General features: G+C 45.5%; 1 protein-coding gene across 3 annotated transcripts in view; it reads left to right on the top strand.

Moving 5' to 3' along the window:
- Window positions 1-19,549, top strand: part of MGLL (monoglyceride lipase) — an 89,500-nt gene extending 69,951 nt beyond the window's left edge. For all 3 annotated transcript variants that reach the window (XM_034775865.1, XM_034775864.1, XM_034775867.1), the window contains 3 exons: window positions 5,536-5,625; window positions 13,351-13,566; window positions 15,417-19,549. In XM_034775865.1, coding sequence (XP_034631756.1) covers window positions 5,536-5,625; window positions 13,351-13,566; window positions 15,417-15,542 — 432 coding nt within the window. In that variant the 3' untranslated portion in view covers window positions 15,543-19,549. The remainder of the gene's footprint in view (window positions 1-5,535; window positions 5,626-13,350; window positions 13,567-15,416) is intronic.
- Window positions 19,550-24,625: the final 5,076 nt, after the last annotated feature.

Below are 24,625 nucleotides of genomic sequence, written 5' to 3'. Positions count from 1 at the left end.
CCGCACTGGCCTCCCAGGAGAGGATTAGATGGGACCCAATGAGATTTTTCCATCTCTAATTTGTATGACCTGTGTTACAATTCTCCATTCCACTTGGCCTTTACTGACCAGGGCCATTCACTTTTCTTTGTGGCTGGATGTCAGCTGGTCCCAATAAACTTACAACTTCTCTGATCACTCAGGCCTTATTTTCACACAATAAAATTTCACTGGTTTGCTTAACTTTAACTAAATCTGTTTTAAACATGATGTAGTTGAACTGGGGTAAAAACCTGTGTAGATACTCTTATTTTGGCTTAAGAGTGGTTTGTTTCAGTTTAATTTAAACCTGTTCCTAATCAATTTAAGATAAATCAATATAAGACACGTATATATTGGTTTAGGCATTCCCGCAAAGCCTTTTGCAACCAGGTTAACGAAATTGGTTTTAAATCACACTTCTAGTTAAAAACCCATACGGACTGGTGTGTAGCAAGCCCTCAGACTCAAAACACTTTTTTCCATCTCAATCTGGGATCTCTCTCTTACAGACTGGGGTGGAGAAGGGTAAGATTGAATGGTTTGCCATGCCTGAATGGATGTACTGTTCACTTCTCTTTTGTCCCAGACCAAAACTGCCTGATTACCGTCTTCTCCATTTTATTGAGTCTGGCCTGCCAACTACTCCCTAAATAATCCATATTGCATCACCTGCTGCTTCAAACCCGTTGGGAGATAAAATCTTCAGCTATCAAATGTAGCTAGGGTGTTTAACAACACAGTATTTTTAATTAAAAGCCCATTGTGTTATAGACCATCACCATGGCCCTCACAAAATCAATGATGCCACATTGGAACCTTTTGACCCTAGAAGCTCAGGTTTATAACATGAAAGATTATTTTTCCAGTGGCAATGACCTTGGCTCTTAGAATTGTTGAGCTATAAGCTGTATTGACTGATGCCCCCTGCACTAAATTTACAAGGGTAATGTGGCTTTTCACATATATCTGAAATTCCTTATGAGGACGGTGTCCGAGTACCTCCTTATCACTGTCAGTCAGTCATTTTGACCCTAAGATTAGTTATATCTGTACATGAGTAATATTTGTGTATATGCGCACACAGAGGATGTGTGTGTGTGCACATGCACAAACGTACATTCACACACAGCCTGATTCTTCTCTCATGCAGTTGTAAATGAGTAACTCCACTAAAGTCAGGGAGCTGCACCAGTGTAAAACTGGAGGTATGTGAGATCAGAACCAGGCCCATTCTAGTTCTGTGCTGGTTTGTTGCTATTGAATCAAGTTGGCGAGAGTTCCAGAAATGTGTGAAAGCTTTGAGAACATGTCCAGAGCATGTACCATCCTCAGGACGGGATGCAGAGATAAAGTTTCTTGACACCTTAAATCACTGCTTCTTGGGCCTGGTCTACCCTGGAGGCGGGGGGGGGGGAGAAATCGATCTAAGATACGCAACTTCAGCTACGAGAATAGCGTAGCTGAAGTCGACGTATCTTAGATTGACTTAGATTGACTTACTTCGCGTCCTCGTGGCGCGGGATCGACGGCTGCCGCTCCCCCGTCGACTCCGCTTCCGCCTCTCGCCCTGATGGAGTTCCGGAGTCGACGGGGAGTGCGTTCAGGGATCGATGTATCGCGCCTAGATGAGACGCGATACATCGATCCCCGATAAATCGATCACTACCCACTGATCCGGTGGGTAGTGTAGACATACCCTTGGAGCAGCTAGTCCTGGAACCCACAAGAGGAGAGGCAATTCTTGTTTTAGTCCTAAGTGGAGCACAGGATCAGGTCCAAGAGGTGAATATAGCTGGACCGCTTGGTAATAGTGACCATAATATAATAAAATTTAACATCCCTCTGGCAGGGAAAACACAACAGCGGCCCAACACCGTAGCATTTAATTTCAGAAATGGGAACTACACAAAAATGTGGAGGTTAATTACACAGAAATTAAAAGGTACAGCACCAAAAGTAAAATCCCAGCAAGCTGCATGGAAACTTTTTAAAGACACTATAATAGAGGCTCAACTTAAATGTATACCCCAAATAAAAAACATCATCAGAGAACCAAAAAAGAGCCACTGTGGCTAAACAACAACGTAAAAGAAGCAGTGAGAGGCAAAAAAATATCCTTTAAAAAGTGGAAGTTAAATGCTAGTGAGGAAAATAGAAAGGAGCATAAACTCTGGCAAATGAAGTGTAAAAATATAATTAGGAAGGCCAAAAAAGAATTTGAAGAACAGCTAGCCAAAGACTCAAAAAGTAATAGCAAAATAGTACATCAGAAGCAGGAAGCCTGCTAAACAACCAGTGGGGCTACTGGACGATCGAGATGATAAAGGAGCATTCAAGGACAATAAGGTCATTGCAGAGAAATTAAATTAATTCTTTGCATCAGTCTTCATGGTTGAGGATGTAAAGGAGATTCCCAAACCTGAGCCATTCTTGTTAGGTGACAAATCTGAGGAACTGTCCCAGATTGAGGTGTCATTAGAGGAGCTTTTGGAACAAACTGATAAACAAAACAGTAATAAGTCACCAGGACCAGATAGTATTCACCCAAGAGTTCTGAAGGAACTCAAATGTGAAATTACAGGACTACTAACTGTAGTCTGTAACCTATCATTTAAATCAGCTTCTGTACCAAATGAGTGGAGGATAGCTAATGTGACGCCAATTTTTAAAAAGGGCTCAAGAGGTAACCCCAGTAATTACAGGCCGGTAAGCCTGACTTCAATACCAGGCAAACTGGTTGAAACTATAGTAAAGAACAAAATTTTCAGACACATAGATGAACATAATTTGTTGGGGAATAGTCAACATGGTTTTGGAAATCATGTCTCACCAATCTACTAGAATTCTTTGAGGGGGTCAACAAGCATGTGGACAAGGGGAAATCCAGTGGATATAGTGCATTTAGATTTTCAGAAAGCCTTTGACAAGGTCCTTCACCAAAGGCTTTTAAGCAAAGTAAACAGTCATGGGATAAGAAGGAAGGTTCTCTCATGGATTGGTAACTGGTTAAAAGATAGGAAACAAAGAGTAGGAATAAATGGTCAGTTTTCAGAATAGAGAGAGGTAAATAGTGGTTTGCCCCAGGGATCTGTACTGGGCCCAGTCCTATTTAACATATTCATAAATGATCTGGGAAAAGGGGTAAACAGTGAGGTGGCAAAATTTGCAGATGATACAAAACTACTCAAGGTAGTTAAGTCTTAGGCAGGCTGTGAAGAGCTACAAAAGAATCAAAACTGTGTGACTGGGCAACAAAATGGCAGATGAAATTCAGTGTTCCTAAATGGAAAGTAGTGCACAGTGGAAAACATAATCCCAACTATACATATAAAATGATAGGGCCTAAATTAGCTGTTACCACTCAAGAAAGAGATCTTGGAATAATTGTGGATAGTTCTCTGAAAACATCCACTCAATGTGCAGCGACAGTCAAAAAAGCGAACAGAATGTTGGGAATCATTAAGAAAGGGATAGATAATAAGACAGAAAATATCATATTGCCTCTATATAAAACCATTGTACGCCCACATCTTGAATATTGCATGCAGATGTGGTCGCCCCATCTCAAAAAAGATATACAGTATTAGAATTGGAAAAAGTTCAGAAAAGGGCAACAAAAATGATTAGGGGTCTGGAACGGTTACCATATGAGGGGAGATTAATAAGACTGGGACTTTTCAGCTTGGAAAAGAGATTACTAAGGCAAGATATGATAGAGGTCTGTAAAATCATGACTGGTGTAGAGAAAGTAAATAAAGCAGTGTTATTAACTCCTTCTCATAACACAAGAACTAGGAGCCACCAAATGAAATTAATAGACAGCAGGTTTAAGACTAACAAAAGGAAGTATTTTTTCACACAATGCACAGTCAACCTGTGGTACTCCTTGCCAGAGGATGTTGTGAAGATCAAGACTGTAACAGGATTCAAAAAAGAACTGGATAAATTCATGGAGGATAGGTCCATCAATGGCTATTAGCCAGTGTGGGCAGGGATGGTGTCCCTAGCCTCTGTTTGCCAGAAGCTGGGCATGAGCAACAGGGGAGGGATCACTTGATGATTAACTGTTCTGTTCATTCCTTCTGGGGCACCTGGCATTGGGCACTTTTGGAAGACAGGATACTGGGCTAGATGGACCTTTGGTCTGACCCAGTATGGCCGTTCTTATGTTCTAAAGATTAGGTAACCACAAGTGTGTGGAGCCATGACAACAAAAAGTGAGCCTCATTAGAGTAGCATGTGCTCACATGTGGGAAAATTCAGATTTACTCTCTCTTTGCAAGACTCCCATCATGAGGGCATAAATAAATACACACACACACAGAGCAAATAACAATGATTCTTAAATTAAAGAAGGCCAGAGGAAATTCGCTCCATCCCTAGGTAGGAATCTTATCTGAAGTTATGAGCTTGTATTTATACCCATGGTGACAAATTCATTCCTGGTGCAACTTCATTGACCTCAATGAAGATGAATTTGGCTCATGGGGTTGGAGTACCAATGGGGTATTCAGAGTACAAGGTGAAAGTTACATGATTTACATATCCCCCTAGGAATGGGGTTTCCTTGATATTTCCTATGAGCCTTCACTGCTTCCTACTCTTGGAGAACTCTAATTTCAGCCTGGTAATTTTCCTTTGCATAGTATCTTTGATACAAGAGTATCAGACAATCCTATGTAATGGATTACAGTCTATGCTTTCAAACACAAGCAGCGTATGCAGATTACAAATTAATCTTGCAGGTAGTATCTGTGGATACAGTAAGACAGTACAAAGGCCAATTACACATTGTCATCTTTTCTACGCGGTGACCACTTAATTAGAAGACAGTTATCAAAGATCAGAGAAGAATCTTGCATTGGGCGCGGGGATTGAGGAATGTTACTGAAATAAAGGATATCCTTTCTCATGCTAGTGCTTTCAAGCTCAGGCTGCTGAACGCTTTTGTGTTTGATTCCCAGGAGACAAGCGAGCAATAGATTTCCTTAGTCAATGCATACACATTTTACTGTTGTTTATTTGCAGACTCCCTGGAGAATGTGCTTAGCAAAGAGAGTCCAGCCTAGGCAAGTACTGTAAACTGCACAGAATATCACTTAAGTGCTGCAGCCCGAAATCAGAACTGAGCGATGGTAGGAAGGGGCAGCAGCAACAGCGATACCGCCAGCTCCATAAAACAATGGCTCTTAGCAGGGTCTTAAGCCAGGCCTTTCCCACATTGACGTGATCTCTCATTTGCAAGGGGAAGAAATGCAGAGAGTAGTGTCAGGGCAGTTGTGAATATTTCATAGTATTGTGCCCATTCTTGTAATTGATGCCGATGGATATCCAAATTCTTTGGTTTTGTGACAGTTTTGTAACTATAGGGCCAGCTCCCTAGCTTGTGTCAAATCGGGACACTCTATTGACTTCAGTGGTGCTATGTTATGCCAGTTTATGCTAGCTAAGACTTTGGCTCACATATTTCTTCTCCTTGCTGCCCAGTTAATTCATTTCATTTGTTTCCCACAGGTTTTTGCAGCTAAAGTGCTCAACTTTGTTCTACCAAATCTGACGCTTGGAGCTATAGATCCAAATGTGGTTTCCCGGAACAAAAAGGAGGTGAGGATGTTAATATCATTTTAAGTCACTGCTGGCCCTCTGTAATGGTGTAAACACCTCGAGCCAAATTCTCTGCTGGTGGAAATGGGTGAAATGCCCTTACAGTCAATATCTGTGCCCATTTACACAGAAAATTTGGCTCATAAGCTGACTAGTCCAGTCTGGAACCATTCAGTCACCAGTTCAGTGCACTTTGCATCCATGTCCTGTTCTGAGAAGGAGATCTAAGATCTGGGCTGTGTGATAGTCACTATGGCAAAAAAAATGGGACCCATAATTCACCACCAAGTGCAGCTCCAATGGGGCAGCAGTGATAGAAGCTGTAGTTTAGGCAGGGCTCAGATACTTTGAAGACCATGTTGTCTAAATCTGCTTTTCACACAAATACAGTAGCAAAGACGCTTGAGTCTCATCTACACTTACTATTATTTGTATAGTACTGAGATAGTGGCTAGGAACTCCAGTCATAGAGCAGGACCCCATGGTGCTAGGTGCTGTACAAAGATGGTCCCTGCCCCATCGTTTAACCACTGTAACTAACTAATTAGAGCTTCTACCATTGTGAATTGTAGGCCCCCATTTTTGCCAGTCTAGACAAGGCTTGTGGGACCAGGCTGCTGTGTGGAAAAACAACACCCCTTCTCCTGCTTATAGACAGCCTGGTTCGGCAATACTGGTAAAACCAGATGTGTTGACAACTGCTGCAGCAGCACAACTAAAAAGGCTCCCACATCTTTCAGTACAAAACAGCCACATGTAGGCTTAGGTTTGTATTTGCACTGCTGAGGAGGAAAAAAAGTGAATGAAACAGCTGTGTCTGGGAAGGGATCACAAATCAGGATTTTAGTTTTATTTCTAAGATCAACTGGAATGACAGAAGATGGCACCCATGGGTCTCTAAAAAGCAGGAGCGCTTTGTAAGTGTAGTGAATGCTTACTTCTGGGGCAGCCCACGTGCCCCCGAGGCGTGCTGTAATTTTTCAATGTCTCTGACTGGTTAGATGAGCTGGATTCTTATTTTAAATAGATGCTAATGAATTCCCCAGCTGTGGGTGGCTAGGCGGGTCCCTGTCCATGCTGACATCAGAATGCAGGCTGACTAGATAAGGAGCAAAGAGGGTGTTAATACATATTTAAAGTACAGTACACTTAGCTTTTGTTTGCACATTCAACTTGCCAAATTGCCCTTTAGGTAAATTGGAAGGAAGACTGATCTTGTGGATAAACCACATGGACGCCTGGGTTCTGTACCTGGCTCTGACACAGATTTTCTGGTCCAGTGACTTATTCTTTCCATGCCTCAGTTTCCTTGTCCCGTAAAAGGGGATTAATACTTCACGGGGTTAAAAACATCACAATTGAAAAGCCCTTTGAGATTTTTCAGCTAGAGAAGAGAGAATTAGATAGGGCAAATGCAGCGATTCCATAATACTGGACACAGTATAAGAACCAACATAGAAAGCATTAGTATACATCCACTTTGTAATGTATATGTCCTCAGATATTTTGGTAAGCCTTATCATAACAAAAATGTACAAAACATACATAAATAAATAAATACGGTCAGATTCCATTATTATAGGAACACCATCATACGCGCTAGTGTTCCATCATATGGAAGGTGTTACCAATAATTCTCTGTGTAAGTAATAACAGGAGAGAAAAGGTACAATAAAATCATATGAAGGAAGAATTATATTCCTAGGTTGTAACGGATAAGTGATACCAGGTTTATAAAGTAAAAGGCCTATCAAAGCCACAGCCTATGAATAGGAGACAGTGTGCCTTGGCTGTTACAGCAGGGACTCCTGGGTTTCCCTGCCTGGTTCTGCCACTGACTTATTATGTAACTACTTAAACTCACTGTGCCAAAGTTTATCCATCTGTTAAATGGTTGTAAAAATACCTACCTTAAAGGGGTTTGTCCTCAGATGGAAGATGCTAAGAACATGCTAAATATTGTTACAGCATACTTAGTATTGTGCAAGATGGAAAGGAAAGATGCAGCCCCTGCCCAGAAGAAAAGCTTACAGTCTAAATAGATGGGCAATACCAAATGCACCAGGAGACCTGGTGGATGGTTCTGTCTTGAAGAGAATCTTTTTAAAAAAAGAGTTGGCAGTTGTGATGGATTCTACAGACCCCACTCCAAGCCAGGGCTGGAAAGGATCAATGGACTGAACTGGATCCAAATATTTAGACCAGATCCACTATGCAGACACTGTCCAAGGTATCTATCCTGGAAAGCGGGGCCCTGCTAGCTGTAACTAAGAACGAAGGAAGAACAGGAAACAGAGGAAGGAGGCAGAGGTGACCCAGGGTTTCCTAAACAGAGAGTGCAGACATGAGAGTAGGAGAAGGCACAAAGGAAGAGATGAGTCAGGATTCGCTGGCAGAGCGAAGGTGGACAAGGGGGGAGTGTTAAGAAACAAGAGCAGAGGCTGAGGTGGACAGCGTGATGTGGAGCCTGGAAGGTCACCCCAGTTTCTCTTATCCCTCCCTACAACTAATACTCAGCACACCCAGCGTTCTAGAGAACATTTCTTTAAACCTCATCCCCTACCCCATTACGAGTTGCCCTGCTGCACAGCGGAAGGGTTTCCCCTTTTCTCTACCTTCTTTTGAAGGCTCAAGATAAAGCCTTCTCCCTTTTTCCTCCTCCTTTCACCAAGGACTTGCCCTGTGCAGTGCGTTCGCCCCATGCACAGATCATTAACTTTCCGATAAGGATTGTTTTTCATTAGCTGTTTTTATCCCTCTCACAATGTCGATCATTCTCAAAGATCCCCCCCATCTACACAAAAGATTTGTCTGCTGTTCAGTAGCTAAAAAATCCTTGTTTGGGGGGGGAGGGGGAAGAAAAAGAAGAAAGAAACCCATTAGGCCATCTCTTGGCATTTATGGCACTACACGGGGGCGGGGAAGGGGGCAGCTCATATGAATTAATCTACATTATTTTACTCCATGGGAAGGCAACGTCTGTCAATCCAGCCACCCACCCCTCTTGATTTTTTTCCCGGAGTCCTTCATCTGTTGCTTTCAGTAAAAAAACAAACACCCCTCAAAGCTGTGTTGCCTTAGTGCAGTGCTGTGACACAGCTCCAAACAAATAACTCCCAGATTAGGCTGAAGCCAGTTGCTAAGTAGCCAGAGGAACCCTGTGCTTTTGTTTAAATTGCAGATGAAAAGTCAATGGGTTTGAGTGAAAATGTCAAGTTACCAGCTGCTAAAGTGAGAGTTGACAAAATTAGATGCACTGGGTGTTCCAGAAGCCAGAGTGTAACTTTTTCCATGAGCCCATTCACAGGCAGGGCGGTTCCTTCTCATGAAAGGCAGCCTTTCGGGAGTGAGACAGTTTACAGAACAGGACAGATATTTAAAACGAGCAGGGCTATATCTCACAAGAGTGTAATCCCACTGAAAAAGGCTGCCTGCCTGTAGGGGATGCAGAGGAGGTTAGAGGTACCTACAGCAGCCATGGTGCCACCTTAGAGCTGTTCTAGAAAAGACTTCCAGGCACTGAAGAGTCTATGTGGATACTGACTGAGGGCCAGCTCAGCACACTCAGCTCCTATTGACTTCTCTGGAAGTCGAGGATGCTTACCGCCTCCTCGGATCAGGCCCTGACAGCTCAACCTCAGCCAGCATTTCACCTGCCCAGGGGGATCTTCCAAGCATTTCCCAGGGGCTAGATCTCAGACCCTCAGGGTGGGTGTGTCATCAGGATCAGGGGAGCCATACTGCATTTGTCTCTCCTCCAGTAACTGCCCCTCACTTTAGGGTCCACTCCAGCATGCCCATAACTTGAGTTTCCAGTAATGGGGATTATGGACCTGCCATGGCAGGGGAAATAGACTGGAGCCCTGCACAGGACGAGTGTAGAGCCCTGCAGCGGGTCTGGAATCCTATGGGTCTTGCAGGACCCGCTGCCATAATAGTGGGAGCGGGATTAAAAAAATAGTCCTGTGCGGGGTTCTAAAAGAGACCCTTTGCTGCCTCCAGCAGAGTATGCTGTTTGAAAGAAGTTTAAGTGATTCCAGAAGAGAAGCCAAACTGCACCAACATGGTCAGGAAAAGGATCCCATACTACCAGTAAAGTCACACGGATGCTGGCGCTCTTAATTAATCCAATCAGAGGCTTGCCTCTGGGACAACCAGGGACAACATTCACAAGTAAATGGGCAGGGACCTCGCGGTCTGACTGATTCGCTCTCATTTCCTATAACCCATCAGGACAGTTGCAGTGTGGGTCACTCTTCTCAGTTCCTGGTGCTGAGCTCTCCAACCTCTGCAGCATGGATGTCTCAGTGGCAGGACCATTCCTATGAAGCCTGCTCCCTGCAAGGGTCACCCAGAGTCCAAGTTTGGTGAGCTTCAGAGCTCCGATTAAGACTTCTCTCTCTGGCCAAGTCTGTAATCACCCTTCAGACCATCAGCACAGCAGAGAATGAGGATTCTTCTTAGGCTGTGTCTACACGGCGTACCTTACAGTGGCCTAGCTGTGCCGCTGTAAGGTCTCCCGGGTAGCCACTCTTTGCCAGTAGGAGAGAGCTCTCATGCCAGCAATATAAAACCACCCCCAATGAGCGGCAGTAGCTTTGTCGGCGAGAGAGGGTCTCCCACCAACAAAGCGCAGTCCACTCCAGTGCTTTTCATCAGTAAACTTTTGTCGGGCGGGGGGTATTTTTTCACACCCCAAATTGACAAAAGTTTTACTGACAAAAGTGCAGTGTAGACTGTTTAGTTCGTGAGAACTCAGCTAGGGGAAGGAAAGGAAAAGACTCACCCTGCTAATCTATGGAATTAGGCTCAGTCAGCAAACGAGTAGAGGAGCTGTTCCTGAGTTGGATACTGATGGCAGATTCTCTCCTGCACTTGGGCCAGCCAAGCAGGGAGTATCAGGTAGCTAATTACATCTCCCCAATTCTCTGGGCCAGCCCTGGCAAAGATTAGCGCAGCCTAAGGGCCACTCTAACTTGTGCCTGCTGGATATGCTCCTCTAAGGACCACCCATCAACTAGGGATTGCTGGAGTGCATTGTGTCCTAGCCATTCCGTCCCTTCCCCAATGCATCTCTTGTGCTAAGAGTGGTGGGGAGGGAGGCTGGCTCTACATCCACTGGGGACTCCCCCCACACATGGGCGGTATCCAGAACAAGGGTGATGGTTTCCACTCCCTTTGTGCCACCTGAGCCCGTCAAAGAGACCAGATTGGGAAAGAGAGTCGATCTCTGAGCCTTCTAATGCTTGGATGTGGTGTCTGTGTAAGCACAGTAAGGAGGGAGTTTAGACTAACCTGCGTGCTCGTTGGAATTAGTGCAGGGTGCAATGGGCACATTTTAAAACACTTCATCAGTTAGAATAACTATCTTTGTAATGGACTGACTTTACGAGGGGCGTGTCAGCTGCCAAAGAATTCATTGGTTTCAGAGTAGCAGCCGTGTTAGTCTGTATCCGCAAAAAGAACAGGAGTACTTATGCATCCGAAGAAGTGGGTTGTAGTCCACGAAAATTATGCTCTAATAAATTTGTTAGTCTCTAAGGTGCCACAAGTACTCCTGTTCTTTTTAAAGAATTCATTGTATGTTGGTGTCTATTGAACTGTTACCATAGGAGGTTGCTGTGCAGGGTGGGGGAGGGGGGTTATTTTTGAATGGTCTCATACTAAGGAAATCCACCAACTGCTTTTTGTAGGACCCATCATTAAACATAGGCACCCTCCACCCTGGCATTACCCCCCTAATCCAGGCCTGGTGCAGATTGAGGAGAGGAGGCCAAGGGTGTACAAAAGCAGGCCTGCCCCACACAGAGCCCACAGCGACGGTTCCTGCCCCACAGGGCTGGGTGCAGCTCCCTGCTGAGAGCATGGCAACCTGGCACATTGCAGCATCACTCAGTTTGGCCTGGCTGCCCTTTCGTCATGGAGGGGCAGTCGTGTGAAACCCGAGTGGCGCTGCGACCTCATGCACTAGGTCTCAACGCCCAGAGTGGGGAGCGATGCCCAGCCCCGCAGGGCAGGCACTATCGGTGCGGGGTGACAGTAGGGCAGGCTTGCTTTCGAACACCCCCCCCCCCATTGGGGTCTCCCCTCCGCACCGAGCTAGGAGAAGTGTATGTTTGCTTTGGGCCAGGGCCCGGTGATTGGTTAATCCAGCCCTGGATGTGGCGACCCATCTAGAACCTTCCTGCGACCTACTGGTGGCTCAGGACCCACCATGTGGGAAACGCTGCCTTAGAGAAGAAAAATTAGGCTTCCTTCAGCCAACCTACAAATAAATGATGATTTATTTTTTTAAAACCGCGTCAGACTTTAGAGGAATCGGCGGCTGTGCCAGGGATCCACCTATAATCAAAACGCTCTGGCAAAGATTGAGCTGGTAAAGCCTGCGTAGGCTGCCAACGCTCGTTTCTCTATATACAGCATACAAATATTTACTGTAGATATGCCTGATGCAGTAACTACCCGTTCCTAGCTCCCAGACCCTGTGCTGATTAGTCCAGTGCCTTGTTTTCAGCACTCTCATCACTTCAGGTTGTTCGTGCTGACTCTCCGCTCTTAGCCAGCTTGTAAGAGGATACAAATTTGCAAGTGAAATGCTGGGGTATGTGGTTTTTTGGGTTTGAGTTTTTTGTTGCTGTTTTTTTGGGGGGGGGGGGAAGTGGGGGGGAAGGAGGGTGGCTCCTGGCACTTTATGTCATAGTTTAAACTAAGGAAAACTTTCCCCAATCAGGAGCTCAAGGCCCATACATAGTGAGCACATAAAGTATTCAGATTGAAGTTACCTTCATCTTTAATCCAGAGGGGTGGTCCCTGGAGACTACAGGCCCCAACAAGCAATGCTCCAGCGTGAGCAGAGCAGCCTCCATTGGGTTCAAGGCAGCACGACTTGTCAAGATCCATCATCTTTGCAGGCACCATCTCCACATACACACACTTAACACCAACACAGACCTCCTCCTCTTAGTAGTGCTTTGGAAGCAGGAGCTAATCAGTACCGTCAGCCCTCCTGCAAGACAAGTAAATATCTTTATCCCCGTTTTGCAGATGGGGAAACTGAGGGAACGAGAAATAAAGTGACTCATGGCAGGGCCACTCAGCACCAGAGACAGAACTGGTACTCGGGAATTGTTTGTATCAATATCATCTTTGCAATAAAGCAGAATGAAAAACTGCCTATGGGGGAAAAAAGGCTGCCACCTTTGAGTAGTAGGAGACCAGGGCAGAGCATGAATAAGTGCAAAAAGGAGCTCTCTTGGGCAAAGTCTTGTTGATGCTGCTTGTTTGCCTGCCCCAGCATTTTTGACTCATGAACGTTTTTCAGTGGTGTAAGTGAGGAGTTTGGAGTAGCCCAGTTTCCAGTTGCACAAGAGGTGATGGGCCCTGGCTGCTAACTGGGGTTATCATTCTAGGTGCAGGGGTAGTCAATAGGCAGACCCTGGGCCAAACCCAGACCACCAGGCACTTTTGAATGGACCTCAAAATCTATTTATTTATTATTATTTTCTCTGGAGTCTGGACCTTGACTATACCTTGACCAAGACATTTGGACCTTGACAAAAAATAATTGACTCCCCTGATGGAGGGTGAAATGGCACAGGAGCCCACTGAGGGTGGGAAATGGGTAGCCTAAGCAATAGATGGTAACAGATTCATCACACATGGAGGGCTCTGCCTTGCATTTTCAGAACAGACTGTTGCTGACAATGATTTTTCCCCTCCCAATAGGTTGAATCTTACACCTCGGACCCCCTGGTCTACCATGGGGGCATGAAGATCTCCTTTGTCATCCAGCTGATGAATGCCGTTGCCAAAATAGAACGATCCCTGCCTAAATTGACTCTGCCAATCCTGGTGCTACATGGTTTGCCCGACAAGCTCTGCGACATCAAAGGTTCCTACTTACTGATGGACACCGTGCAGAGTCAGGATAAAACACTCAAGGTCACCTTGCTTCTTGTATTTGAAGGGTGTAATGTTGTGCAGATCAGTTTCTGCTTTGCTCAGTGTAGGCTTAAGGATTTGATTGAGTCACTGTCAGAGCAGGTGCCAGGTGCTGTTGACAGAGTGCGGAGCATGGGAACGTGTCCGATTCTGGGAGGTGCTGAACATCCAAGGGAATTGAAAGAACTTGGCACATTCCAGGATTGGGCTCCTAACCAGGTAACCCAGTGCCCCCAAACTCTGCAACAGGGCAGGCTGCTTTCACGCCAAGCCCAGCTCACGGCGTAAAGGTACAGCGAGAACGTTCCAAAAGCAACTGAACAAAAGCCATTCCACATCTGCTCATTTGGAGAGAGCACACAGCTGATTAACCAATTGTTAGCACATGAATGAGCTTGAAAGGGAGACGGGGAGACCAAGCAAAAGCTTTTGTGGTCAGAAAAATAACTATCTATACCAGACATCAAAAGAGTGAAATTACACACGGGGTTGTGGGAACGCCTCCCGTTGCGTTTACACGCCAAGGGTGTGATTAATATTTCCTGCCTTTCGTTGGGTTACAAGCTTGATATGCTACAGTTGGCTCACTGGATACACGGACTGGGAAGGCGGGTGTGAGACTCTGAGGGAATGGTTGTATCTACTGCTTAAGTGCATGAAAGCAGCCCTCGCAAGAGACTTGTGCTTCTCAGCATACACACTGTATAGGGATTAAAATAAGAGCGACAATGGATCTGCATGGCTTTGATTCCCTTACTAGAGGGCACTAGGCAAAGGAATGTTCTGCCTGGGCACGACAGATCTAGATTTGATAACATCACTGCCATCTCCAGAGTTTGCACTATTAAACTCCTCTTGCAACAGAGGGTGTGCAGCAGCATGGGGCACTCTCTCCTCTTGAAGCTCTTCCACTATGGATAAATAATCAAAGAGAATGATGGGAGCAGGGGGACTGGAGCCTGGCTCTCCCCTCTCCCAGATGGGTGCCCTAATCACTGGACTACAGAGTTATTCTCACTGTCTCTCTCTGGCCCAATGACTATTCAAGTATTTATCCACAATGGAACAATCATTGGGCCAGAGAAAGAGAGGGAGGGGGGGAATGACTCTGAGGTCCCGTGGTTAGGTCACCTACCTAGGAGGTGGGAGACTCAGGATCCAGTGTTCAGAGGCCGCCTACAGGGTCAGGTCCTGCATGCGACTTAGACAGCCCAACACCCACCTTCCCTCAGTTTGTGAGTTGCTCTGGGGCTCAGGCAGGAGCTAGGTGGACGGACGCCTAGCGTGAGACAGCAGTGCAAATGCCCAGAGGCCAAAGCCTAAGCACAGAGGAACTTGTACCTGGAAACTTAAGCACCAAATGAGTTTAGGTGTCTAAACACTTTTGTGGCTCTGGGCCCTGGAGCCTGGTTTTTCAAAGGTGATGAGCACTCCCAACTCCAGCTGAAGTCAGCATTGCTGAAGAAAGGTGTCTCAAATCAGGAACCCAAAATCAGAGGCCATACATGTGAACGTGTGATCATATGTCACATTCTCCTGTTGGTGGGTCTTCCCTGCATGGTGAGGGGAGTGGAAAGAACTGCAGGAGGAGAAGGAATTGTGATTGCAACACCGCAAACGTGTGCAGGGAGGACAGGTGTGAAACAGGATTTCCCAGGTTATCTCCCTTGCTGAAACAGACTAGATCTCAAGTTGGTGGCGTCCTTTAATTTTCATAATTCACCATATCTAAGAAATACAGGAAGTCCGACGAGACGTGTGTAGGACATGTCAAGATTGCGGGCACTGGCGAGTGGGCTGCTTTGTTCTTGAGGGTTTTGTCTGAACCTGTGTTCTTTCTCTGATTGCAGGTGTATGACGAGGCCTATCATGCTCTCCATAAAGAGCTGCCCGAGGTCAGCACTGCTGTGTTTAAGGAAATACTAACATGGATTGGTCAGAAAGTCTCAGCAGCTGGGGGACCCAGCCACACTTGAGCCGCCTTGTTACCTTCTCAATGGTCTTCTGGGGATGGAAGTTTTTGGGGTTTTTTTGTTTTTTTTTAAAGTCTCTCTGGAAAAGATTTAACTTAGAGGGACTCATAAGATACTTTGCTGTCAATAGACATTCCTGTCACATAGGAGGGAGCCACCACTCAGTCATTTAAAGAGGCCATTGCCCTAAAGCAGGAAAGGGGGTTATGGCAGCAGAAGTTGTCACTGAAAACTTTCCAGGTTGGTTATTGTACTACAAGGCTCCTGTTCAGAAAAGCCCCCCCGCCACCTCCCATGTTCTTTGTTTTCTCTGGAATTCCTGATGTGCCAAGGCTGTTTTTATTCTGCAATAATCTTTGGAATGTTCAGTAGTTCTGCATCTTTCATTTCATTCCATTTCTACTCCTGCGGAGTATGGTCCCCTTCCCTGCTCCCACAGTTGCAGAACATACTGTATAAGAAGTCTTTATCCTTGAGAAGGGAACATTAGAGAGAGTTAGCAAAGAGAGCTTGGGGATGGAGAGAGAGGAATAATTCCATACTTGAAGGTGAAAAGCTAATTTTCTAGGTCAAACCAATATGAAGCAACCTCTTTAGCACATGAGGCCTGAAGGGTAGGGTCCTACCCTACCAGTTTGCACTCTAGAAAGACATGTTGTTTAACAGCTGTTTAATTCCCAGCACCAGAGCAGAGTTCACAGAGGAGAAGGACCAATGTAGAATAAGATACTTAAAACCTACTAAGCATACACAAACCGTGTGACTTCCAGATACCAAACCCTCGCCCCTCGGCAAGATGAGCTACTCTGTAAATATTCCTAGGGGCTGCTTTTTTTAAAAAATTACTTGTGCTACTGATACTTAAGATGTAAAGTCAAAATTTTATTTAAGAGGAAATATTAATATACTATATGATGTCTATCTCGGCGGCTCAGAGAGCTGTCACTGAGGAAGGGAGCAGAGTCTGAAGAAGGAGCTAACTGTCCTCACCCCTGCACTGTGGTAGCCATGGCAAGGTTGTCCCACCATGGTCCATTCCTCTCATAACTACTCTACAGCAATCATTTGGCCTTTTCCCCTCATCAGCTGGAGATGGCCAGAAATGCTAGTCAAGCTCAGAACATCTAGTGAAGGGAAGGGCATTGAGATGGATGACATGTACCCTCACAGTCCACTTATTTACTAAGAGCCTCATAATGTTATTAGGTTCCCCTGCAAGCACTTCCGATTCTGTGAAATAGTCATTTCTTGGGTGATTCTCCTAGACTTAGCAGCTGTGTCTTAGCTGGGTGGCAATGAAGGATCACACTTGCTTCTGAGAGGTAGGTGGGCAGTTAAAAGCAGATCATAGAGCACACTAGGTAGCCAAACATCCGTATCTGAATATTGGGGCTACATAGAACAAGCTGTACGGAAGGATATTACCACGAGGACAGCTGCCACCAGAAAGTTTGTAAATCCAGCAGATTCTGATATTGGTTGGAAGCTACAGATCCAAATGCCAGAGCTGACTGGTCTTTCATACCAGCAAGGCAAGAGGAAGACTTCTAGGAGAACTTTCCATGTGAAAACTCACTCACATGGCAAGTGAGCTTGCATCAACCTGTTAGCCTGTCTTCTGGTAGTTGTGTTACAGCTCGTCTACACAGGGAAATCTACTGCCAAAATTATACAGTTATACCACTGTGGTTACGCCAGTGTAAACTCCCTATATGGACATACAAGTGTCCACACAGTTATACCAGTGGACACTCTTAGATCAGTTATACTGGTATAATTATACCAGTATAGTTTTGCCAGACAATGCCCCATGCAGACATGCCCTTAGTAATAGGCCTCTGCCCACATGCAGGAGGGAGTTTGGCTTTTTCCTCCCACTCCCTTACGTGTTCCATCAAAGTTCTGCAGAGGGTGGGGGAAGCATTTCACCACAGAGAAAAGCAAGTATCCTCCATGGCTCCCATTGTAGAGGGGGCATATACAGGCATTATACAGCAGCTGGAGCTATCACAGGTCCTCGCTGCTCCCTTTCCAACTCTGCCCTGGAGGAGAATAGGGCAGTATTCCCATCACGAGAGATTGCTGCTGCTTCAGTGGCTTGTAATGCAATGTACCACTATTACACCAATATTTCACTTCCCCTTGAAACCCGTTCTGGCAGGACTCAGGAAAGGTAACCTTGTGCAATAACAATAATATTCAGAGACTGACTTTCATGACCTCAGACCTGTTCTCTAATAAGGGTTTGAGAAGTTAATGGAAGTCATCCTTGTGCTTGCAACGGTGTAGTGCATCTAATCAGAAATGCTGTTCTTTACAGATTGGCTCTGGCATTTGTACAGCTCTGGCTTCCTGGCTGCAATCTGAGAAATCATTATAGATCTCAGGAGTTCAGCTGGACTTGAATTTAAAACCCTGTTCCAGCCAATCAACTGCTACCACCACCAACTGTAAACCCCCTCCAATGGCTTTTGGGTATCAACACAAGGTGAAGCTCACGCACTGCATGCTCCGGAGTTTCCAGTGAGCTGGCTTGTTGCAACATTGTTCTCCTATAGGTCGGTCCCTCCCTCCCGCACACACACTAACCATGAGATGGGGAGAGATGGGGAGCATGGAGACATTACAGTGGTGGGAGACCCTGCCTACCTCTTAGGCCTCACGCATGCATTAGGGTAGATGTAATCATACAGGGATGTATGCTAGGGTAACATGGGGAGTACTAGAAGTACTTATTTTATAAATAAAAAGAGGCGATTAGACGGTATGATTTTCAAAAGCACCCAATGTTGTCCTGAGTCTGCTACCATTGACTTAAAGTGGAGCAGAATTAGTTGAGTGCTGAGCTCTTTTGGGGGGGAGAAGAGAGAATCCTAAATGAACAAGCACTGGAAAAAAAGAACTAACCCTACAGCGTGATGGGCACAGCCCTGCTGCTCCCTAGAACCTGTATGTGGCCATAGGCAGGCCTGGGGTCAGTGCCTTTGATCAGTTCTGTTCTTTAGCCTGAGAAAGAGCTGCTTTCCTCCTGCGCTTGGAAGCAATATACAAGAAGCAAATGAGTCTGATGAAAGGAAAACCTGGCCTTCTGTCCAGCTAAGCTCAGCGAGGTCACACAGGCAGGGGAAACTGTGTTTGAAAATAAAGTGTTCAGATGACATTTGGCACAGCTGAGCTTGCTGCCGCTTTCAGACAATTTTCTGAAGCATTATCTTTTGGGAAATTGGGCCTTGGGCAGACCTAGCTGAGAAATTGAGGGCCAGTTTCTAATAGACTTGAACAGAACTCAAATCTCACTGTTTAATATAGAAACAGAGCCAGACCCTCAGCTGGTGTAAATCAACCTAGCTCTAGTGAGGTCATTTGTGCTACACTGATGGACAGCAATTAGGGATCCGCCCCACATTTAAACTCTTGCTGCTATAGTTCATCCATTGCCACGGGTCCAAACTGGCTTAAACGGGCACACTTAGTCTCCACCATGTCCTGGTAGAAATCCTTTCTTGAGCCACTTCATTAGCAGCAGGCAGATCTGCCACCAGTGGAAATGTAATTAAAACCTTTATTTTCAAATACCATGGACACTTTAGGGGGAGCACTGCTGGCCTTATGAACTTCCAGCTTGCTCTGCTGAGACAAATGGGGTTAGTTTCCCTCTGAGAATAGAATGCATTTATGACAGAGCAATAGTATGTAACTACTGTATATATCACCACATGTACCAAGCGTAGCATCAAAAGACCATACTCATAATGTGTAATGCACACAGTTTTCTATTTAGCCTGCTCTTTTTATATTGGTCACCCTAGCACACCGTCAGCATAAACCTGTAGAGATCACTTATTTTTCCAAGTAAGTTCTGAGCCTGTCATTCCATTGTGCTCCAGTTTAATACAATATAGACATATGTGCATACATGTATTTTCAGTGGGAAAAGTGTGTACAAGTTTAGGATTCTTTAAAGAAATACAATGTATATTGCAACTAATAATAAAGTTATGTTTTCTGAATGTGGTGTATTTGGGAGCATTATTTGCTGTTGTCATCAGATTATATTGAAAGAACAGTAGAAAGAAGGGGGGTTATTAAAACACTTCAGCTTTGGGGGGGAAATAGCGGAGCCACCGATATATTGCTGAACAGCAATCTCCAGTGTAGCAACATAGCAGGTGCAACCAACCTTACCACTTGTCATCTTGTCCTAAACCTGCAATGTAAAGGCCAGTTTATACTTGGGGTGGGAAAGTCTGTACCAGTGTAGCTATACCACAGTAAACCTAGGGACTTGGCTACACTTACAAGTTACAGCGCATTAAGGAGCCCTGGGCACACTAGCTCACTCCCCATCCACACTGGCAAGGTGTTGCGTTACTGTGCTCTGATTGGCCTCCAGAAATGTCCCATAATCCCCTTAAGTCAAGTGGCCACTCTTGTCATTGTTTTGAACTCGCTGTAGGAATGTGGATATGCCTTTTCAAAGCGCCATTTCTGACAGCCCGCTGCTTATCTGCTCCAGGACAAAGGAACCATTACTGAGGAATGCTGCTTGCTTTGAGTGAGTGAGACAGAGGCGTGGGGTGGGGAGGGAGTTCTGCTGCTGTCTGAACTTACAAGACAGCATGCTGACATGCTCTCAGCCCCCCAAAAACCCACTCTCTCTCCCCCCACATACACACAACACACTCCCTGTCATACTCCACCCCACCCCCATTTGAAAAGTATGTTGCAGCCACTTGCATGCTGGGATAGCTACCACAATGCACTGCTCTTTGTGGCATTGCAGGAGCTGCTAATGTGGCCACGCCAGTGCGCTTCCAACTGCGAGTGTAAACACTCGGCAGCGTTTTCCCTGCTGCGGTCTCCGAAGGCTGGTTTAATTCCCAGCGCTTTACATCTACAAGTGTAGCCATGCTCTAGGTCTGGTCTATACCTAAAACTTAGACTGACCTAGCTACATCGCTCAGGGGTATGAAAAATTCACACCCTTGAGAGAAGTAGTTAAGTCAGCCTAAACCCCAGTATAGACACCACTTGGTTGACCGTCAGCCTAACGATTGCCTCTCGAAAGGGCAGATTTACTGTTGACAGAAAAACCCCTTCCATCACTGTAGTAAGTGTCTACACTACAGCGGCTGTGCCACTGTAGCATGGACATACCCTCAGGTTTGGATCAGAGATGCTTCACTGATGCAAGGAATCCATGTGTAAACAAGCCCTGAGCATTCCAGGGCAGGGCCTGGCCTTTTGTTACATGTTTGCACACCCCTAGCACCATGGGGACTGTATCCTGATTTTGTCCCTGCCACTACCGTAATTCAATAACGTGCCCTAATGCCTTCACTACACAGCAGTAACCCTCACTGAAAGGGACTGCTCATCTTTCCCTACAGGCCAGTTTTCAAGGGTTTATAAAAAGCTTTAAAAATATGACTTGGGCTGAAATTTACCAAACTAGTTTTTAACCCCATGGGAGCTGTTATTCTACCAATACTGAAAGCAACCCAGAAGAGTTTGTAACATTACAGTCACAGAAATATTTTAAACACTACCTTTGGCCATGGCTGGGACTCAGAACCATGCTTTGGAGACCAGGGAGTTCTCCTTTGAAACAAAGTTTAGGAGGCTGGAAGTTCCCAAGTTGAGGTTCACTTGGCCCCTTGTATTTGTTTACATTCCAGGGGCACCCTCAGAGCGTTAGGGGCTGCCCTCACACATGAAGATACAAGCCCTTCCCCAAAGGCCCTACCCATCTACTTGAGCGCCTCCTTTTGATAACAAAACCCTTTATAAACTAGGGCCCCAATCCTGGAACTGGCTCTGCACGTGCAGACCTGCTGTGCCAGATAGAGCCTGCTGAAGTCACTGGGGCTCTATAAAGGCCAAGAGATCCAGCCACATGAAGAGAGCTGTAGGATCAGGGCCCTACATACATAGCTGCACAACCTCAGGCAGAGAGGTGGGTTATGGCCAAGAACACAAGAAATATTTTCCTCTCATGCTCCAGCCCCGTTTACAAACCGCACTAGAGGATCTTTGTCCAAGGAGAGCAGGGAGTCGCCCAATTTGAAGAGGCATCCGTGCTAGCCCTCTCCCCCCCCCCCCACACACACACACAGTGAACTACATGCTTGCTACATGTTATTACTATGGTGGCCAGGTGTCCGGTTTTCAAGTCTGGTTGAAAAGAGGACCTGATGGTGTAAATCTGACGGACACCCAAAATCCAGTTACTGCAGGCAGAGGAGGGGGGAAGCACTGAGTCATCACCCATGCCATACCCTACTCAGCCAGGGTCACCTCCTACTGCAGCAGGTGGCTGCAGCTCCCAGCCCTGGCTCTGCAGGCGAGTCCCTCCCGCCCCACACAGGGAGGGGGTGGAGAGGGGAAAAGCAGTGAGCAACGGAGGAAGGGGGGAAAGAGGAGCGAAGGGGGAGCGGGGCAGCAGGGGGAAAGGGTGGGGCAGGGGAGGTTCTGGCTCTCCTGCTGGAGTGTCTGGTTCTTAAATATTACAGAGTTGGCAACCCTAGTTATTATTGCTGCTACTGTAGAAAGGGAAGTGCTGAATCAGCATTCCTAAGAATTCAAGGCTCTGGTTTGAGTAGTCGAAATATTTCAAACCTGATTTGTGACCGGAAACAAGTCATTGAATAGTTCTGGGCCTCAGTCCCCAGTCTGTTAAATCAGGGTACTCCTGTTCCCTTTCCCCAGCCCCTTGGTCAGTTTGATGGGATGCCAGCTCTGCAGGACAGATACAATGGCTCATTGTGCATATGTGCAGCACCAAGGGCAGGAGAGGCCCGGCCACGTTCCAGACCATAGGCACTACTAGCCTACAAAGCAATAATTAATAATAATAATAGACCTTCACATTCGCAATGACCATAGATCATAGAATCATAGACTTTAAGGTCAGAAGGGACCATTATGATCACCTAGTCTGACCTCCTGCACAACGCAGGCCACAAAATCTCACCCACCCATTCCTGTATCAAACCTGTGTCTGAGCGATTGAAGTCCTCAAATCGTGGTTTAAAGACTTCAAGATGCAGAGAATCTTCCAGCAAGTGACCCGTGCCCCACGCTGCAGAGGAAGGTGAAAACCCCCTAGGGCCTCTGCCAATCTGCCCTGGAGGAAAATTCCTTCCCGACCCCAAATATGGCAATCAGCTAAACCGTGAGCATGTGGGCAAGACTCATCAGCCAGACACCCAGGAAAGAATTCTCTGTAGTAACTCAGATCCCACCCCATCTAACATCCCATCACAAGCCATTGGACATATTTACCGCTAATAGTCAAAGACCAATTAATTGCCAAAATTAGGCTATCCCATTATACCATTCCCACCATAAACTTATCAAGCTTAGTCTTGAAGCCAGATATGTCTTTTGCCTCCACTACTCCCCTTGGCAGGCTGTTACAGAGCTTCACTCCTCTGATGGTTAGAAACCTTCGTCTAATTTCAAGTCTAAATTTCCTGATGGCCAGTTTATATCCATTTGTTCTATCCACATTGGTGCTGAGCTTAAATAATTCCTCTCCCTCCCTGGTATTTATTCCTCTGATATATTTATAGAGAACAATCATGTCTCCCCTCAGCCTTCTTTTGGTTAGGTTAAACAAGCCAAGTTCTTTGAGTCTCCTTTCATAAGACAGGTTTTCCATTCCTTGGATCATCCTAGAAGCCCTTCTCTGTACCTGTTCCAGTTTGAATTCATCCTTCTTAAACATAGGAGACCAGAACTGTACACAGTATTCCAGATGAGGTCTCACCAGGGCCTTGTATAATGGTACTAACACCTCCTTATCTCTACTGGAAATACCTCGCTTGATGCATCCCAAGACCGCATTAGCTTTTTTCACGGCCATATCACATTGGCGGCTCATAGTCATCCTGTGATCAACCAATACTCCGAGGTCCTTCTCCTCCTCTGTTACTTCCAACTGATGCGTCCCCAGCTTATAACTATAATTCTTGTTATTAATCCCTAAATGCATGACCTTGCACTTTTCACTATTAAATTTCATCCTATTACTGTTACTCCAGTTTACAAGGTCATCCAGATCTTCCTGTATGATATCCTGGTCCTTCTCTGTATTGGCAATACCTCCCAGCTTTGTGTCATCCGCAAACTTTATTCCCACTTTTTGTGCCAAGGTCAGTAATAAAAAGATTAAATAAGATTGTTCTCAAAACCGATCCCTGAGGAACTCCACTAGTAACCTCCCTCCAGCCTGACAGTTCACCTTTCAGTACGACCCGTTGTAGTCTCCCCTTTAACCAGTTCCTTATCCACCTTTCAATTTTCATATTGATCCCCATCTTTTCCAATTTAGCTAATAATTCCCCATATGGAACCGTATCAAATGCCTTACTGAAATCAAGGTAAATTAGATCCACTGCGTTTCCTTTGTCTAAAAAAATTTGTTACCTTCTCAAAGAAGGAGATCAGGTTGGTTTCGCACGATCTACCTTTTGTAAAACCATGTTGTATTTTGTCCCAATTACCATTGACCTCAATGTCCTTAACTACTTTCTCCTTCAAATTTTTTCCCAAGACCTTGCATACTACAGATGTCAAACTAACAGGCCTGTAGTTGCCCAAATCACATTTTTTCCCTTTCTTAAAGATAGGAACTATGTTAGCAATTCTCCAGTCATACAGTACAACCCCTGAGTTTACAGATTCATTAAAAATTCTTGCTAATGGGCTTGCAATTTCATGTGCCAGTTCCTTTAATATTCGTGGATGAAGATTATCTGGGCCCCCCCGATTTAGTCCCATTAAGCTGTTTGAGTTTGGCTTTTACCTCAGATGTGGTAATATCTACCTCCGTATCCTCATTCCCATTTGTCATCGTACCAAGTTGTTAACATTTGAAAATTGCCCTTCTGCCCACGTGCAGCATTGTCCTGACATTAATAGAGGCATTAAGATCCTGACAGTTTCACAAAGGAGAATTAGGGCTCTATCTTCAGCTGGTGTCTGTCAGTGTAGCTCCATTGTGCTGATGGAGACTAGAGGAGGAGCCATTGTGGGTGATTAGGCACATCATATGCATTCCAGTGTTTGAAGTCAGATGTTCA

This window comes from Trachemys scripta, chromosome 7 (assembly GCF_013100865.1).
Source record: "Trachemys scripta elegans isolate TJP31775 chromosome 7, CAS_Tse_1.0, whole genome shotgun sequence".
Lineage (NCBI taxonomy): Eukaryota > Metazoa > Chordata > Testudines > Emydidae > Trachemys > Trachemys scripta.
The sequence above is the reverse complement of the archived record's forward strand: the minus strand, read 5'-3'. Positions and strand labels throughout refer to the sequence as shown.